At 44.1% G+C, this 18272-nt stretch overlaps 1 protein-coding gene across 1 annotated transcript in view; it reads left to right on the top strand.

Moving 5' to 3' along the window:
• Tbc1d9 (TBC1 domain family member 9) overlaps positions 1 to 18272 on the top strand; it is a 103480-nt gene that overhangs the window by 36869 nt on the left and 48339 nt on the right. Inside the window, exon 2 of the mRNA XM_021169602.3 lies at positions 7653 to 7763. Coding sequence (XP_021025261.1) covers positions 7653 to 7763 — 111 coding nt within the window. The remainder of the gene's footprint in view (positions 1 to 7652; positions 7764 to 18272) is intronic.

The following is an 18272-nucleotide window of genomic DNA, read 5'->3' as shown; positions in this document are numbered from 1 at the left end:
AGTAGGAGTGGGACAATATATGATATTTAAGACAATAAGATTGTCCTCGGACTGTTCTATCCTGAGTTGTGAGACTGGTTCCACACTTTCCCATAGCCTTTTAATTCCTTTCCTTAATGCCCAGTAGTAGATGAACTTGAAAATAACTCATATGTTATAGGTTATAAAACAGAGGGATACACAGTGCCCCCATTTCTTGCCTCAGTCATCCCCATGACAAATCTCTCTCTGAACCTCTCACATCTTCACACAGAGGACGATCATTGCCTCTGTCCTTTCTCCAGCATGCACCATGTTGTTGGCCACCTTAACCTCCAGGACCATCGTGAACCCAGGTGCGTGCATAGTCAGGGGCTGTCGGTGGTCATCTGGCAAGCCCGGCGATCCTGGCAGCTGATCCCTGCACCCTTGCCATGATGTCAGCCATCGCCAGGAAGCTCTGCAAACCACCTGTGTATGGAGGACAAACCTGTCACTGCGGTCCAAAGGCTTTTGACAGTTTTGCTTTTGCTGCCAACTGCTCACCACAGCCTCTCCTCCTGAACACAGCAGCTAAGCACAGCGATGAAACTGGTCCAACACAAGATCATAAGAGTACTCCCTTTTGTTGTAACTCAACTGTGCTTTTTCAATTGTCTTTTCCCTTAAAATTCTCTGTTTTTGACCCAGTTAGTCATAGATGAATCTCAAACTGATGCTGAAATTCGAGAAAATGGTTTCTTCACATACATTTGAATACCACCCCTTTGAAATGGAGTTTCTGGCCTTCCTATGACCAGTCTCCTTTGACTGTGTGATCTTTCATTTTTAATTATCTAAGGCAGACTCGTTAAAGTTTGTTCTGCTGAGAACTGCTATGAAGATGAGTAAGTCTGGAAGTGACCCTTGGCTTGTGCTCATGTCCATCCGGAAGCTTGAAGGTTCTTTTGTTTTGGACACTGCACTAGCAGCTGGCTCCATGTTCTGAATACCATTTGGGGCTTTCACACTGAGTGCTTTCCCTCAAAGAACTCACAGGAGGAACATGACACTTAAGGATTTCCAATTGGCAAATGAGGTGCTAATTCCCCTAGTAGTATAAAGTGAAAGGTGGTTTCCAGAGGACAGAAAAGGGAGTGGTTAGCTACCAGGACCCTTGGGAGTGGGCCATACTGGCTGTTGACCTAGGAAGACTACTGAAAAGAAGTAGTACCTGTTGTTGTGTTTTATAAAAAGATAGAAGAGATCATGTTTGGTGGAAGTGAGGTAAGGTGTCGGGGAGGGAGTGCCTCTGCAGGTCCATGCTGAGGCATCCCTTCCCCCTCTAAGGTATAGAATAGAATTTATTCAGGTCATGGGGAGGGGAGTTGAGAGGGTAGTAAAGACAGACAGACAGACACACACACACAGAGAGAGAGAGAGAGAGAGAGAGAGAGGGTAAGGAACAAGAAGAGTGGAGCAGCCCCTTTTATATGAGTCAGGCATACCTGGCTGTTGTCAGGTAGCTGTGGGGTGGAGCCTAGACTAAATGCTAATACCCATAAGCTGGGTAAACCTCATAGATAGTGGGAAGTATAGAAGTAAACTAGGAAGGAGAAAATAAAAGAACAGAAATTTCAGACCACTTGACACACCGGGCAATGCCTTGAAGACATTAAAAACAAATCAGCAAGCACATCTCCTCCCTGAAAGGAATGTAAAACTGGCATCCCGGGGAGTTATCAGGGGTGGGCTCTCCACGGTTTTCCTTAATTACTTCTGTGCTGTATCATGTTGCCTGCATAAGTGCTAAGATGTCCTGGGAGCGATCGTTTACATCCAGGGAGGAGGAACTAGAATAAGGTGCAGCCTGGAGACCTCCAGAAACCTTCCATTGCCCTAGATAAGAAGACAGACACAGGTGTGATCTTTGGGGCTGCATATACATCAATCCAAAATGGAAGCCTGGGCATACTGCTTCTCTATCTTTACAATGAGAACCGAACCCTTGCTGATGTGCATAGAAATGGACTGTGTGTGCCAATCGAGGTCTCTGAAGATCCATCCTGATCCCCTTGAACAAATGTCGGCCCAGGAGGAATGGCAGATTACACACTGAAGGAACAGGCCAACGTAATTGGCTTCTGAATGACCAGAGACTTGCAAATTGAAACACACAGCATGTAGATACCAGTTTTTAACTGTTTAGATTGACTAAAAACAAATAAGTCTTGTTGGAGGTGTCATGGGAAAACAGACACTATCAGGCTCTTTGATAGACTAAAATTAGCGTGGCCACCTTTAAGAATAGTCTGTAATAGCTAAGATTTAGAGATACACTTACTGTGGTACCCAGCAAATCCATCCCAAAGAAATGTACTCAGGTGCCTTAAGATTTATTATCCAGAGTATAATTGCATGACTATTATTGTAAAAAGAGGTGTGTGTGTGATAAGTTCAAATGACCTTCCCTAGGAAAATGAATGTCATGGCATAGTTATGTAGGGAAATAGTGCATGATTAAAGTAAAGCAATCAAATTTATTAGAAGATTTAAAAATTGAGCAGTCTCTACCTTCCTTGTTGTTGATGGTGGTGATTTGACCTAGAAATCACTACATAACGTAGGATGACCTTGAACTTCCTATCCTCTTGCCCCTACCTCCCAAGGCCTGGGGCTACAGATGTGTACTGTCATTGGATTACATATGTGTGCTGTTATCCTGGGATTACAGATATTGTTGTCATTGTGGCTTATATAGTTATGGAGGAGTGAATCCAGGGCCCCTGTGTGGCAGGCACACTTTAACTGAGCTGCATACCTAGCCCCCAGGGTATATACTTTTTAAAAATATATCACACATATACATTACAAAACACATCAGTGTTAACACATGCACACACACATGGGCCAATGGAAGTGATATAAGGGTCTGGAGAAACCCTTAGGTTTGTAACCTTAGGATTGTAGGAACACAGAAAGAAGCACCTTGCTGTGTGCACTACATTGTCTTCCCTTGAAAACGTGAACCCACACCAGGAATGGCCCGTGTAATTTCCAAGTTCTTAATACTTTTCTATGGCATTTAATATCCTATGAAGCAATACTTTGTCGCACCTTCAGGAAGAGGCAGGGCAACTGTGCGAGCTTCAGATCCCTCCCAGCTTTGTGTGAAGTTGCCTGTGATCATCCGCAAATAGATGAATGGATGTCACTAGCACCTTCCTATGACATGCATGCCCTCCTGACACATTCCTGCCCGTCCTCCACGGGGGCATCTTTCGCAGCACCCTAGACCAGCCACCATGTACTAGTTCTGCTAGTGCTCCAGATGTGGAGGGTGACTATGATCACAGACCCTCCACCTCCACCAAGGTTAGGCACATCGCTTCCCCACCGTTTTTCTGAGTTGCCTGCTGCTCAGTAAGATACTCCTGAGCTGAAGCAGAAGATGCAGACAATGGTTATTTTGAGGGCCATAATTTGGTTTCGTTATCTCAGGCGATCAAAGATTGTTTAACACCAGAAATAGCTGACTAGAGCAGCTGTTCAAACAGCGCTTTGTGTGGGAGATAATGATGGTGCAGTGTTATGACAGCAACTGCAGAACTCGGAGTAAAAAGACTTCTAAGAAAATCCTGATTGTTGCTTGTTGCTGCTGCTGGTTTTCTTTCTTCTTCTTCTTCTTCTTCTTCTTCTTCTTCTTCTTCTTCTTCTTCTTCTTCTTCTTCTTCTTCTTCTTCTTCTTCTTCTTCTTCTTCTTCTTCTTCTTCTTCTCCTCCTTCTCCTCCTTCTCCTCCTTCTCCTTCTCCTTCTCCTTCTCCTTCTCCTTCTCCTTCTCCTTCTCCTTCTCCTTCTCCTTCTCCTTCTCCTTCTCCTTCTTCTTCTTCTTCTTCTTCTTCTTCTTCTTCTTCTTCTTCTTCTTCTCTTCCTCCTCTCCCTCCTCCTCCTCTTTCTTCCCCTTCTCCTTTTCCTCCATCCCTCTCTTCCTTTCCCCCCACTTCCCTGACTCTTTTGCTTTTTTCCCCAGACTAGATTACCCATCTTCTAATACTCTAAATGAACAGAGGGCGGATACAGGAGTCTTGACTTGTATCAATCAAGCTTAGACAGCATTAGAATAACTTATGTAGACTTTTAAAAATACCTAGCTTATTTCTCTATCAAACACATGCTTAGGACTTTCTGGCTTCCAATCAAAGTGCCAAATCTGTGAGCCCCACAGAATCTATTAGACTCAACAGTCAAGAAACTCCCTGTGAGAAGGACCAGAAATGTGCCAGGCAAGGTGTATAGAGATTTTTCAAATAAATGCAGTCAGCACTGTGGGGACAAATGTGATGGAGAGAGGGGGAGGGAGAGAGAGTCAGAGACAGAGAGACAGAGTTAGAAAGAGGTAGCATGAGAGATGAGAACAGGCAGATACAAATGGGATGAAATCGTGGTAATGTGGATCTGGAGAGATGGCTCAGTGGTTAAGATCACACACCACTTTTGCAGAGGACCTGAGTTCAGTTCCCAGCACCCATGTCAGATGCCTCATAGTCACCTATAGCTCCAGCTCCAAGAGATCTGACATTTCTGTCCTGTAGACACCTGCACTCTCATGCACACACAGACACATACACGTAATAAAAATCAGATAAATACTGAAAAACAATCTGGTCACTGACAAAGGTATAAGAAGGCCTGAGGTTTTGGTGAACACAGAAAGTGTATATTTATTAACCGGAGTGGCCAACGGCATGGCTCAGTTTGCAGTGTTCTCTGTTTGAATATCTACTGCTTTGAATTTTCATGCAAAAAAAAAAAAAGGAAGAAATCTGTCTTAAATTCCTAATTTAATGGGATATCCCAATATTATACTGCTTATATAAAATATTTCAGCATGGACCCTGTGATAAATATTTGTGTATTTTTATATGTTAAGTATGTATTCGCTTTTATCTAGTTCTTAGTGGAAGATGGTGATGCTGGGGTGAAGGCAGACTTAGAGAAGATGAGCGGGCAATTCTAGTCAGCCCTCGCTGGGGTTCTGGGTTAAGCAGTTCTATTTTCTGTATCTCTAATTGACACCTGGCACTGTAATTAACCTGATATTGGGGTTTTAGTTAGTGATCCAACAAAGATGGAGAAGCTGAGTCCTGGAGGCAGGATCTTGGAGGTAGGGAGTGAAGTGTTTCAGGCCCATGGCTGCCAGTGTGCACTGCTCTCCCATGGGAAGGTGTCTATATATAACAATGCTCTATAGGCATAGATGCTCATTAGACAGTGGCAGATCCTTGCCTCCAGCTCTCCAGCCTTGAACTGAAGTCCACATGTTTGAAAACAGGCATGTAAGAGTTGCGGGAGACAGAGCATTATTGCTTCTTCGGACTGAAGAAGAGATCGGTGTAGTCAATGTGCAGTTATTATTGATATAGCTGGAGTCCTGGCTAACATGTCTCCTGACCATCATGTACGTGATTTCTGGCTAGCACAGGAGGGAAACCCCTTTTCTCAGCCAGCCATGCTTTCAGCCTTTCCTGTTGATATACCTCACTACACTTTCCCACCTGTGGGTGATACAACCAACCAGAGATCTTCAGAAAATTGGAATCACAGTAAATCAAACAAAAATGCATTTGTGCTTGGTGTTGTGTGGAAACCTAGCCCAAATTCTGCAGGATCTACAAATTCTATTTTTCAAGAGTTTTAACATATTTTATCTAATTTGGAGAGAAATAATTTCCACTTTAGGAAAAAAATGGTATTTTCCCCCCTGATACGTTGATGGTTAATGTGGTCTGCAGGGAGTCTAAATGGATGCTTTGCCCTTGGACAGCGACCGAGGACGGGCATAGGCCTTCCCTGTGGTCTACCTCACCTAGGCTTCATGAATAATGATTCTAGTTCAGGAAGACGTGTACTACAGTGGTCACTTTACAGCTGAGAAAATCAGACCAATATGGAGCTAAATGGTTTGCCTGACTCCTCTGAAGAGGCTAGAGCCACCCATTTAGATGTGGCACCAAGCTTTCTAGCACTCAAGCTACCAAAACCCAGCGGAGGTGGTCTGTGGGCTATTGTGTGTGCCAAGGTGCTGCTTGGTGTGGTCAGAAACAAAGTCCAAGACATAGTTGGAAAGTGGCCCCAGGAGAGCCCAGTGGTGGTGTTTTCTGTAGAACACACAAGCTCTGCCTCAACAGAGCTTTGAGGCAGGTGTACTGTGGACTGCCCCATGCTTGCCTGTTTTCAGGAGGGTGCTTTCAGGAGACTTGCTGATGAAGCGACCATAGCTGGACCCCAAATCTCCTCCTCCCAACACTGTTATGTGGCCCAATGCCACTCCTAGTAAGCCTACACACTTCCATAAAAGTAGACAGCCAGCCTTGCTTTATTTCTTGCTCCTGAGTCCTCAGAAACTAGCTAGTGATTCAATGTTGCCCCCCTCCACCTTCACCCCACCCCCGCTTTCCCATAACTGAGAAACCAGTTTGAAAATGTTGCCTTGTATACAGCCAAAACTGCACAACATGAGAGGCAGAGGCAAGAGGGTCCCTTACAGAGAGCAAAGCCAGTTTGAGTTTGAGGCCGGCTGGGGCTATACCTGGAGCACTCATCTCAATACCTCTTTCCACACACAACAGAAAAAAAAAATCAAATAAAAAGTATCATGTCCTAAGGTTACCTAACTGTTCTGAGTCCTTAATTGCTCCTTGTGAATCCAAGCCCCACTGTATGTCAGATCCTATGTATCTTTGGATGAATTAGAGACATTTAAATGGAAATTGCTTGACTCAACTTGAGTCACTATAATTTACCTTATAAAACAAAAGGTTTATTTATCACATTGCCAATCAGACCTACCCTGGTATATAAGAGCACATCACACAGGAAACTGTGCTTGCCACACAGGGAACAGAAAGGCAGAAAGGCACAAGAGCCTCACGGTTCTTTAGAGTCCCCCAGCCTTACTGATGTGTTATTTCAGAATTCTGAGCCAGCTCCCATGACCTCTGACTATAGAGAGGACATCACAGATGGCCAAGAACTACTACATTCGCGACTCTGCCTCTCACACCTGCTCACTGGAAGCAGCTTCAAGTCCTCGTGAACTCTCTCTCTCCCGCTGCAGGTGCCCCCTGAGCCTTTATCCTCAGAATGTGTCTTGCACACAACAGAAAGCTAGTAACTTGAGCTGAGTTGTATTAAATTTTTCAGGACAAAAGAAAAGTTTGGCAGATTAAAATACAGGTGAAGCACCCGGGGAAACCAAATCAGATAATCATGTTTGGTTCCTACAGCTTTGTCCGGTTATGCCCCCAAAGGAGAATGTAGCATGTCGCAGACATAAAGATGGCTGGAGCAGAGACTCCAGCATAAAAGACTTATGGCTTTTCCTGTTATTGACAGGCACCCACAGAAAGCACGATATGCCAGGGACTGTGCTAGGCCTTAGCTTGTGTACTTGGGACATCTATTTTTCAGCTTCAGTTCCTCTTGGACATCACCAAAATGAGTAATGTAGAGCCCGAGTCCTGTAAGATGAAAGCTTAGGGACCCAGGGGCCCTGACAAAGGCCAAGGTGCCAAGGTGTCAAGGTGAGAGGTGTGGCTGTCAGGAAATCCAGCTGGAGGGCCGTGCTCACACTGTCTGGTGATGTGGGATTATGCCATGGGAATCCTAACCTGTTCCCTCTTCTCTATCCTCAGGCCTCCTTGTGGGTACCCTCGATGTGGTATTGGACTCCAGTGCCCGAGTCGCACCGTACCGAATCCTTTATCAAACTCCAGACTCTCTAGTCTATTGGACCATTGCCTGTGGTAAGTCCCAGTATTCAGTGATGCACATGTTTGGGGAATAAAAAAGCTTCCAAGTAGCAGCTGCTTTGGAAGGAATGTGCTTGTTAACCTCAATCTTTTGTCAGGTTAGGGTAATGAACCTTAGTCACTTTAGCACCAAAGTGTTGATGGCTTAACATGGTGAAATTTCTCACTCTGAAGTCTCATTGCAGTCTCGAGCTAGAGGAGGAGGAACACACAATTTGAAGGTCAGCTGACCAGGGAGGAGTGAAAGGTGCGGCCCAGCTGAGTTCACATCCTTCCTCAGGCAGCACACAACACGCATGCTCACGCTCTGGCTAGAACCGCTCACTCGGATGGACCTCACTAACTGCAAGGGAGGCTGAGACAGAAGAGGAACTTGGGAGAGGTGTAGATGTGCTTGCCCAGTGTCCCCTGATGTAGCAGCACAGTAGCTCGTATAAGTGAGATTATTATCTCTTCAGATATTCTCTGTGGTGTCCTGTGCTTACAGTACCAAGCTAGCACTGAATATCACAGTAGGGCTAAAACACTTACATCCACTGTTTACTTAGGCAAGTAAAATAAGCAAGAGTGCGCGCCAGCTTGCTATTTTGTTTTATTATTATTGTTTTGATTTTTACACTAACAGCCTCTACTTTTAGAATAGTTGTGCATTTATAGGAAAACTGAACAGGTAGCTCAAAGACCTTCTACTCCATGCACCTCCCAACCTTCATTCCCACCATTATTAGAAACCCACTCCAGTCAGTAGTAGTAAAAAGCAGATTAATATAATATAGAAGGCCACAACTTGTTCAGAATTCCTTAGATCTTCCCAGTGTTATTTTTCTCTGTTCCAGGATCACACCAGTGAGTCACATTATTTGTCATAACCTCTTAGGTTTGTCCTGGCAGTGGACAAGGTTTCCCAGGATACCTTGCTTGGGATGACCTTGACAGATATAGGTTAATGGTGCATTGTGAGATTGCTCCCCTATAGGACTATTCATTTATCTACTGCACTCCTGGGAATTGAACCCAGCCCTCATGTGTACTCCAATAGGAAGCTGGGGGAAGTGTTTCATTGGCTGTGCCAGTAGTTGCTTGGGAAAGTTGAGAAATAGTTTAAAATAATATAAATCTGACCCTGGAGCATGGAGGGTAGGATTAAAAACAAAGACAGCTGAGGAGATGGTCAATAGGTAGACAACGCTTATCAGGACCGGAACTCGGTCCCCAGAACCCACATAAGAAAGCTAGTGTGCTGTGCATGCTTACAAAGCTAGTACTGACGATGGAGAGGCAGGTGGGTCCCTGGGGGTCACTCCTCCTTGGCTGCTCAAGACCAGTGAGAGCAGCCCCTGGGGCATAGTACCTGAGGCTGTACTCTGCCTTTCACAGGTGTGCACACATACCTAGACATGCATCTGTGTATCACACACACACACACACACACACACACACACACACGAAACAAACTAAAACCCAGAAAGGACATTAAAGATGGTGGAGAGCCACTATAGCCCTTGACTTTATGAGGATGGTGAGGATGTGACTCTTTTGTTGCCTCCTCACTCACTGCCTCCTGGATGATTTAGGGACGCTGCAGAGGCAGGAGTCCTCGGGGCTCTTGGATCCCTTTGCAACCTTCAGGGCATCTTGTCTCCCAAATCAGGTTTCAGTAATGTGAGAGCTGCCTTGTGTCGTCCCCTTTCCTGTTGACTACCTGACATCAGTGCTTTTCATTCTATTGGCTTTGGGGCATGGCCATTCCACAGAGCAGTTCTTCCATGAACACTCACATGGGGTGGAACCTAGCTCTACAAAGCTGAGTTGTTCCCTAATTATCTGCTGAGTCAAGGCTAAGGAACAGTAGGCTCTAATTGGTGGTGGCATAATTTATACCCCCAAAAGATGCACCTCCATTTTTCTAGTAAGTAGCGTCTGTCACAATTTCATGATCTCATTGTAATACACCCAGGATAGCTTCATCTTTTATGTATATTGATTACCCATAGAGATCGTCCAGAATTTCCTTACAGAACACTCCAAGGAAGTGACGAGCATTACAAAGTCCCATCCACCCACCTAATTATTCTTTCTTAATGATTTTTTTGATTCATTCCAACTTGAATTTGAAATCAGAATTACTAATTTTAAAAATAGAAGCTCTTATCCCCACAAACCTTTCTTCGGTGTGCTGACCTTTCTGTTTATAATCTTGATGTTAAAGTGCAAAGTTGGTAATTGGTAGGGAAATATGTCAGAGGTTTTTAAGTTTATGTGTATTTCATGAATTATTGTACAAGAAACTTCAAGAGAAAATTGGGTTCTATAGTGGTTTCAATAGGAATAGCTCCCCATAGACTCGTGTGTTTGAATGCTTGGCCCATTGGGAGTGGCACCATTAAGAGGTATGGCCTTGTTGGAAGAAGTGTGTCACTGTAGGGGAGGGCTTTGAGGTCTAATATGCCCAAGCCTACAGATAAAGATGTAGAATTCCCCAGCACCATGTCTGCCTGCACACTGTCATGCTTCTCACCATAATGACAATGGACTGAACCTTTGAAAATGTAAGCCAGCCCCAATTAAATGTTTTTCTTTATAAGAGTTTTCATGGACACGGAGTCCATGAAATAAAACTCTAACTAAGACAGGTTCCTTGGAAAGCCATAAAAATCACAAAGCCTTATCCTATGTGGCACTGTAAATTATCTATGAGAGTGAGCTGAATTAGGAGCGCATCAGTCATCCATGTCTTGGCATGGCCCACCTCTGTAGATCAGCAGGACTCTGAACTGTAAGTCCTGGTATGTGGTTTGCCTTAGATTTGAGTCAGACTCCCAGACAAGAGGAATTTTCTGGACCTGTGGATAAGTGTAGCTTATTGCTAACATGGTAATTACCTTACCGGGAACATTGTCAACTGTACTGTTTGATGGACACCACTCCTGTTACACAGTCTGAACAGGGCCTTGGGTTGGTTGCCCATTGATTTGGTCTAACTTTGTTTTGCCAACTCAGAATCTCATCAGGGTCTTTTCAACCATTTGGTTTCAGAACTGACGGGGCCACCAGCCATCATTTCGTCAACCATCATGTTTTAGGAGGGCAGGGAGGGGCAGTGTTCACATTCCCAGTTATAGCTCCTTATGTAGATAGAGCTCAACACTCATTGTCACACCCCTGTGCTCTGTCTGGCACCATGTCAGGGGCACCATGCTGGCTTCATGATTACACATTCTTTTAGCCAGTAGTTTTATAAGACCCAGAGAGTGACCAAGCATTGCTAATGGTTCTAATTCTAGTCATTTCCTACGGTAGGCCAAAAAATGTCAGCTTATTAATTGTCCTTCCAGGTGAGACAGACCATGTGGAACTTGAAAGGCATTTTTAAACCATTGTTTCAGTCTGTGTAGTTCAAAGATGTTCTTATGTGTATGCATGGATGTGAATTCTCATGTGTGTGCAGGTGCATGTGTGTGATGGTGTGCGTACATATCATGAATGTGAGAGTTAGAATGAAATGTAAATTATCATTGCTTAAGTGTTTTTAACCTTGCTTTCTGTGGCCTTGTTTCTCATTAGCCTGAGGCTCACCAGTAAGCTACGCTAGCTGGCCAGTGAGCCTCACAAATGTACCTGTCTCCCCAGTGCAGCGATTCCAGACTTGTACCACCGTGCCCAGCTTCTGCCGTGTGGGTTCCAGGAGACTGAACTCGCATCCTCATACCTCAAAACAAAACAAAAAAACATAATCACCCCAGCCCTCAAGAGCCAGTCTTATATCTTTGGGAACACAATAACTTAAAGGAATTTTTTTCTTTTTTTCTTTAATTAATATATATTCTTTGCAAAATAATAAAATATAGATAAGAAAGAACATTAAAAAGAACAAAGCTGTACTAGCATATCAGAAGTCATCAAATCCTCTCAAGCCTGAGAATATAGATACATACTTTACATACTTTGTATATATTTACATTTATAGGTAAATATATGTACAATGTATATGTACTACATATATTTATATGTGTGTATACTATGTATTATATAAAATATATGTGTACATATAAATATTTTAAAGCAAATGAAAATCAAAGTACAACATTGAAAACAATTTCTATATAAATAAAAGGGTTTGCAAAATTAATATTAATAGGTACTGATTTCTTGGGTATACAACATAATTCAACTTGCCATTACACTCTCCTTAAAACATCTAAGGTTGTTTGCTTTGCAACTGTTTTGAACATCCTGCTATCAGTGAATAGTTGTCTTAACTAAACCTCTGGACAGTCTCTTACATCACCTTAGGATAAATTTATAGAAATAGATACTGGTAGTCAAAGACTACCCACGCTGGCTCACTGAGTAAAGGCATTTTCTGCTGAGCCAGGTGACCTCAGTTAGATTGTGGGGACACACACAGTGGAAGGAAAATACCAATTCTAACCTCCTTATATATACTTGGCACACATGACTAGTGCCTCCCAGCCCCCCACCACGACCACACACACACTCAGAGACGGGGTGTTTAAGAAAGAATGTCTAATATCTGCCCCCTAATTGTCTTCCAGAAAGATAAGAACATACACTCCCACCATTAGGTGTTTTTGGCACTTAGTAAAGGACACCAGCCACTTATCTTTACTGCCAAAGCCAGACAGGCTCCCTGGAGCTCTCTTGTATACAAGTGATTACAGTGTGACAAGCATGTTGTTAGGACCCATGAGAGATTAGAAGCAGTTATGAAAGCAGCTTGTGGCCTGTGCTCAAGGAGTTTCACAGACATGCTTTCCTGTGGTGATCTGGGCACAGATGTCGGGGTGCCACAAGCACCAGAGACCTGCAGAGTGCACGTGACTGGGCAGAGGTCAGGCAGCTGGTTTCTTTGTGTCCTCAGGCCAGAAGTTAGAAATACTTTCTGAGTCCTGCATCAAGGTAAAGTTTGGTACTCTGCTGCTGTTGTGACAGTCCTAGCAAAGAAACTCCTCAGGGCTTTCTGTGCTCTAGGTCCACGCTAGATGTGCCAGATGCTGTTGTCCTGAGTCTCTAGCACAAACTAATATAGCAAGTGTCGTTACCTATGTAGCACAGAGCACAGAGAAGAAACCTGAAGCACCAAGAGGCTTCTTACAACACCCAGCATCCCATCTGCAGTCTAGTCCTTTGTAGGAGATATCACATAATAATGACTTTCAATAGCCTGGCTCCTTATGACCCTGGAGAGTCTGACCTTTATCCGTATGACCCTGGATACCTATATTTGTGAAGTAGGGGATGGAAGGATGGCAGTGACCAGCAAATATGGACATGGGTTTAAGAGCCAGAAAGTCTGGATCCGATACATAGCAATGTGAGAGGTCCTGCTTCCTCATCTATAGAGGATTATTATGGTCTTGCATCCTGGGCCAACTCTGCTCTAGCCCGGTATTGGGGAGTGCAAGTAGCAGAATGCTGTCTTTAGCATTTCTTTAAATTGTTTATGGTGATAGCTCACAACAATGAGTGTGTGTGTGTGTGTGTGTGTGTGTGTGTGTGTGTGTGCCTTGACCTCCAAATACAAGTTTGTCTCTTTCCCATACAAGGACAAATATAAGTTTGTCCTTTTACAGGTGCTGAGGTATAAGTGTGTCACTTGAGGTCCCCCTTGAGTGGGTACTGATGTACTGAGTGGGTACTGATGTACTGAGCTTGAAGCCAGCTCACTCTACATGACAGCATCTCTTAACTGGAGAGAGAAGGACACAGTGATGGCTGGCCACGGGCACTTCAGTGTGTGGTGCGCTGGGTGTTTCTCTTGCCTTCATTTGCGGGTTAACCTTAAACCTTTTGTCTATGGTTGCATTTTGGAGAAAACCACAAGGGATGTCTTTGTTGGTTTCCTTTTATTTGAGTAACTGAATGTTGTATATTTAAAGACTGAAATACAGCAGAGATCTACTCAACCTGTTTTGCTTCTGAAAACCCACAGTATTTTCAGGCTCTAGAAGGTTTAGTGGGCTTTGTTTTCTGCTCTGTTGCTGTTTGCTTGTTTGTTTTATTATGCAGACTAACTTATTCTCATTCAGTCTCTTCCCACACACCCTAACAGTGAGAAAACTTCAGGGCAGTGCTACAGTCTGTCTCCAGACCAAAGTCCAACGTGCATTATGTCAGTATTGCACCGGAAATAGCCATTGGACATTGATCCACGGGGCCTTAAACCTTTATTTTTAACCCTTAGAGATCAGGCAGCATAAATTCACTCTGCAGGTCTGTCTTCAAATTTCTTCTAATTTCAAATACACACCATGGACTTGAAGATACATTTTAGGCTGGGTGAGACATCAGACCACAATGACTCTGTGTTTTCTGTTATTGTCATACATAGCATGTGTGACACATGTATGAGATCTCCTGGTGACTGTCCATAAATCCTCTAAATGACACAGCTTCTCATCTTTCAGAAGCCAGTGTCTAATCAACCTGAAGGACATCCAGTGCGGGCCTTGTTTTTTCTTAGCAGAGCTCTCTGGGTGACCTTCACCCCAACTCTGGCTTTCTTTGTTTTTCTAGCATAGTCCAGACAGCTCAGCTTGTTTTTTTCCTTGCTCTATTTCAGTAAGTGGGATCTTTCCAGAAAACTAGCAGCCAAACCCTTTCTTTCACTTCTGTTTCTGAACTAAGTCTGTGTGGTGTTTTCCTTCACGCAGCGGTTCAACTGAGTTCAAGAGAGAAAGGTATGGCAGCAAAGCGTGCGTTTGTCAGAGGTGTACCACAAAGGCTGTGGGAGATTTGAAGCATGGGGCTGGTGTGGTAGCAGCCCACCAGTGGGAACTTAGTGAGCTGGATGGAGAGATTTTGGAGCTCTGGGTCAGAGAGTCTCCACGAGATAAGAACTGGCCTGCGAGACTACTGTGGCTGAGCGGGAACTCCCTGTTCATTTTAATATTTCCAGCAACAGGTGGTGCCCAAGGTGGGGCACAAACCCACGACCCTGAGATTAAGAGTCTCACGCTCTACTGACTGAGTTAAGACACAATCTTGCACAAACTGTTCCATGAGTAGACCAGGTTCTGACAGTCATGGTGAAAGGGCTTCCTGTCAGGTCCCTACAAACAGTACTAACTGTGATTACTTGGCACGAGAGTGTCATGGGTGTGTGTCACAAAATGAGGACAACCTGTGGGAGTGGGTTTTCTCCTTTCAGCTTGTGGATCCTAGGGATTGAATTTAGGTCATCAGGCTTGGCAAGTGACATTACCTGCTGAGCCATCACACATACACATAAACACACTTTTCAAGACAGTCTTACTGTGTAGTCCAGGCTGGCCTCAAACTCACAACAATCCTCCTGCCTGAGCCTCACAAGTGTTGGGATTATAAACATGTGCAACCATGCTTGAGATCTGGCTTTAAGCAGGGATGGCAATGCACCATGGGGGAAGATTAGATGATTGTCAAGTTAGTGTGCACATGCACACACTATTCCTACTGTAGGTATGGGTGTGGTAGAGTTAGATATGCATAGCTCTGGATAGAGAAAATATGGAAGCCAGGTGGTGGTAGCACATGCCTTTAATCCCAGCACTGGGAAGACAGAGGCAGGCAGATCTCTGTGAGTTCGAGGCCAGCCTTGTGAGTTCCAGGACAGCAAGAGTGAAAACAAAGAAACATTCTCTTTAAACAAACAAACAACAAAAGAAAGAAAGAAAAAAGAATAAGAAAGAAAGCAGTCCAAAGCAGTGCAAAGCTAAGATGCATCTGTTCTTTTCTAAACCTTAAACCTGATAAGTGTGTTCAACCTATGATAACCAAGGAGTACTGGGGTTAAGCAGAGCCAATAGGTTGGATCATGTAGGTGTAACAGGGAGTCTAACTACTGAGCTGAGGAGATAGTCCAGTCAATAAAATGTTTACTGCACAAGCCTGATGACATGAACTTAACCCCTAGTGTCTATGGAATTAAAACTAGGTGTGGTGGCATGTACCTGTAATCCCAGGGTGGGGAAGAGAAGAACCCTAGCCTAGCCTCATTGCTTAGTCCTGATTGGGAAGCTCCAGAATGGCCTGGGAGATGGGCCTCTGGGTACACTTGTATGGGGGCTCTCTGGATTATTTTAATTGTGACAAGAGACCCCACCCACTATGGGTGGCACAGTTCCCTAGCTGAGATTTTGGGCTGTGTAAATAGAGAAAGGGAATGGGATCACAGTCCTGCATCCATCCCCCTGTTTCAGACTATTGATGGGACTCAGATCAACTTGTTTCAAGCTCCTGTGACCTTGATTTCCCTGCCGTGTGTTACTGTGCCCTTGAACTGTGGACCAGAATAAGCCCTTTCCCTCAAGTTTCAAGTTTTGTCACTCCAATAGGAAGAGGAAGTTTCTTCCAGGTCAACAAGAGACCCTATCTCAAAACTAATTTAGATGGCATCAGAGGTGTGATGCCCAGAGGTGTGTGTAGCTGACTCTTCTCTCTCTCTCTCTCTCTCTCTCTCTCTCTCTCTCTCTCTCACACACACACACACACACACACACTCACACACACACACACACACACACACACACAGACACATACACAGAGAGAGAGAGAATAAAAGTCATAGTGTGATTGTTTTGCTTTGCTTTGCTTTGCTTTGCTTTGCTTTGCTTTGCTTTGCTTTGCTTTGCTTTGCTTTGCTTTGCTTTGCTAAGGACAGATTTCGGTAATAAGCATTCAAGAAGCAGACCTCCATTACCAAACCATAGCCGGCTTCTGGCACATTCATGATGGTCATAAGATGAAGTGCATAGGAGGCAAAAGGCAGAGGCTACGGGCCATACAGTGTGGATGTGAAGCCGCTCTGTAATCCTGTGCATCTCTCCATGGGCCTCTTTTCTAAGGTTCATTGTATCTGCCCATGCCAACAAGCACAGATGGAACTGTGGGATGGCGGGCACTTGGTTGGCACTCACCCTGCAAGGTGCCCTTGATACCGTAACATCTACAGCTCATGGGATTAGTGACCTTGACAAAGACGGGCTCAGGTTTGCAGTGAGAAATTCATGCAATCTGAAGAGTAGCCAGAGTGTGGGAGGCTCAGGGGTTTATTTTAAACCCTTTTAAAGAAAAAGTCCATTACTATTTAAATTTATTACTCCAAAGGGCTAAAAATTCTCTGTCAAACTCAACTTGATTAGTTTCCTAATTATTCCAAATAATCATTGCATTTTGAGTTGGAAAGAACCCCTGAGTTCTAACCTGTGTGTATAGACTCTCTCCCGTGTAGTTTCCATGTTAGTCTGAGTTGGAAGGAGGTGTCTTTGTTGCTCATATGTGTCCATTTCACATGCAGAGGATTTGAGATGGATTTTAAAAACTGTCTAAAGCTAGCCAAGTAATGCTAGCTAAGTGGAGGGTCCCAGGTTAATCTGAGTTCCAGGTATTTCCACAGCATTTTGTGGTCACCAAGGACTTGCCCATGGCCCAGAGCCATGGAAAATGCATATGAAGCAAAAGATCTGTTCTTTTGGGTCCCAAACAACTGCTCTGCTGAGAAACCTTCTCATTTCCCTTTATGAGAGCATCCTTCTTACAATTTTATTGTTTGCTGCAATTCTTGGGATTGCACCTTGTAGGTGTTAGCTGAACACACACAACAGCATCTGTTATCAGCCATTTTGGTATCTAGTCCCAAAGTAGAATAGCTTGAGCTTGGGTTCCCTTTTCTTTTTGTCTTTCTTCCCACAGTGGTCCTGAAGTCCCTGAGCATGCTTGTCAGTGTCAAAGACAGGCATGCTCATAGTTCGGGAACTAGAGATCTGAGTTCAGTTGCTGATAACATCACATCCCTCACCTTTCTTTGTTGGAAACCAGCTTGTGATATCTTGAATTACTTGTGACAAAGAATGGAGAAAATGGGCCTTCTTAAGATCTCAATTAAAAGATAACTTGGGAATCATAGGCAACACCCAAAGAATCAATGAAACCACAGGCTCTCTCCTCAGTGTAACGGCGGGTAGTTCATCTATAAAGCTTTTCCCACCAGAAGATCATGATAAAGGGAGTTTATCCTCCCATTGCCTAACCTCATCCTGACAGCCATCCTGTTATGCCCTGCAGGGTAGTTACATATATTACAAGCCTAGAATGGCTAATTTAGAGGTTTCCAAGTGAGGTGACATGTGTTTCTTAGCAACTGACAGAAATGTAGTGACTCGGTTGGAAGCTACAGTATGACCTCATCTCTGTGTTTCAAGGCAGCTGCATAGGGAGGGGTGGCAGCTGTCTTCTACCAACGATCCACTTTCACATCTCATTCATAATTGAACAAGGCTCGTTATGTGAGATGGCTCCATATCATCTCCATGGGCACACCACAGCTCACCCAGGGGTGGCGCTCACCCACAGAAAGCTCACATCATGACAAGATCTATGTCACCCTGTAAACTGCACACTCTAGAAGAGAGAAGAAAAGAGCTAAATTCCAAGCTCATAAAGGCCCATGAAGGATATGGACCTACGCTATACACCGACCCATGTCAACTCTGAACCAGTCTC

This window comes from Mus caroli, unplaced genomic scaffold (assembly GCF_978045245.1).
Source record: "Mus caroli unplaced genomic scaffold, Mus_caroli_1 scaffold_10, whole genome shotgun sequence".
NCBI classification, from domain to species: domain Eukaryota; kingdom Metazoa; phylum Chordata; class Mammalia; order Rodentia; family Muridae; genus Mus; species Mus caroli.
The sequence above is the reverse complement of the archived record's forward strand: the minus strand, read 5'-3'. Positions and strand labels throughout refer to the sequence as shown.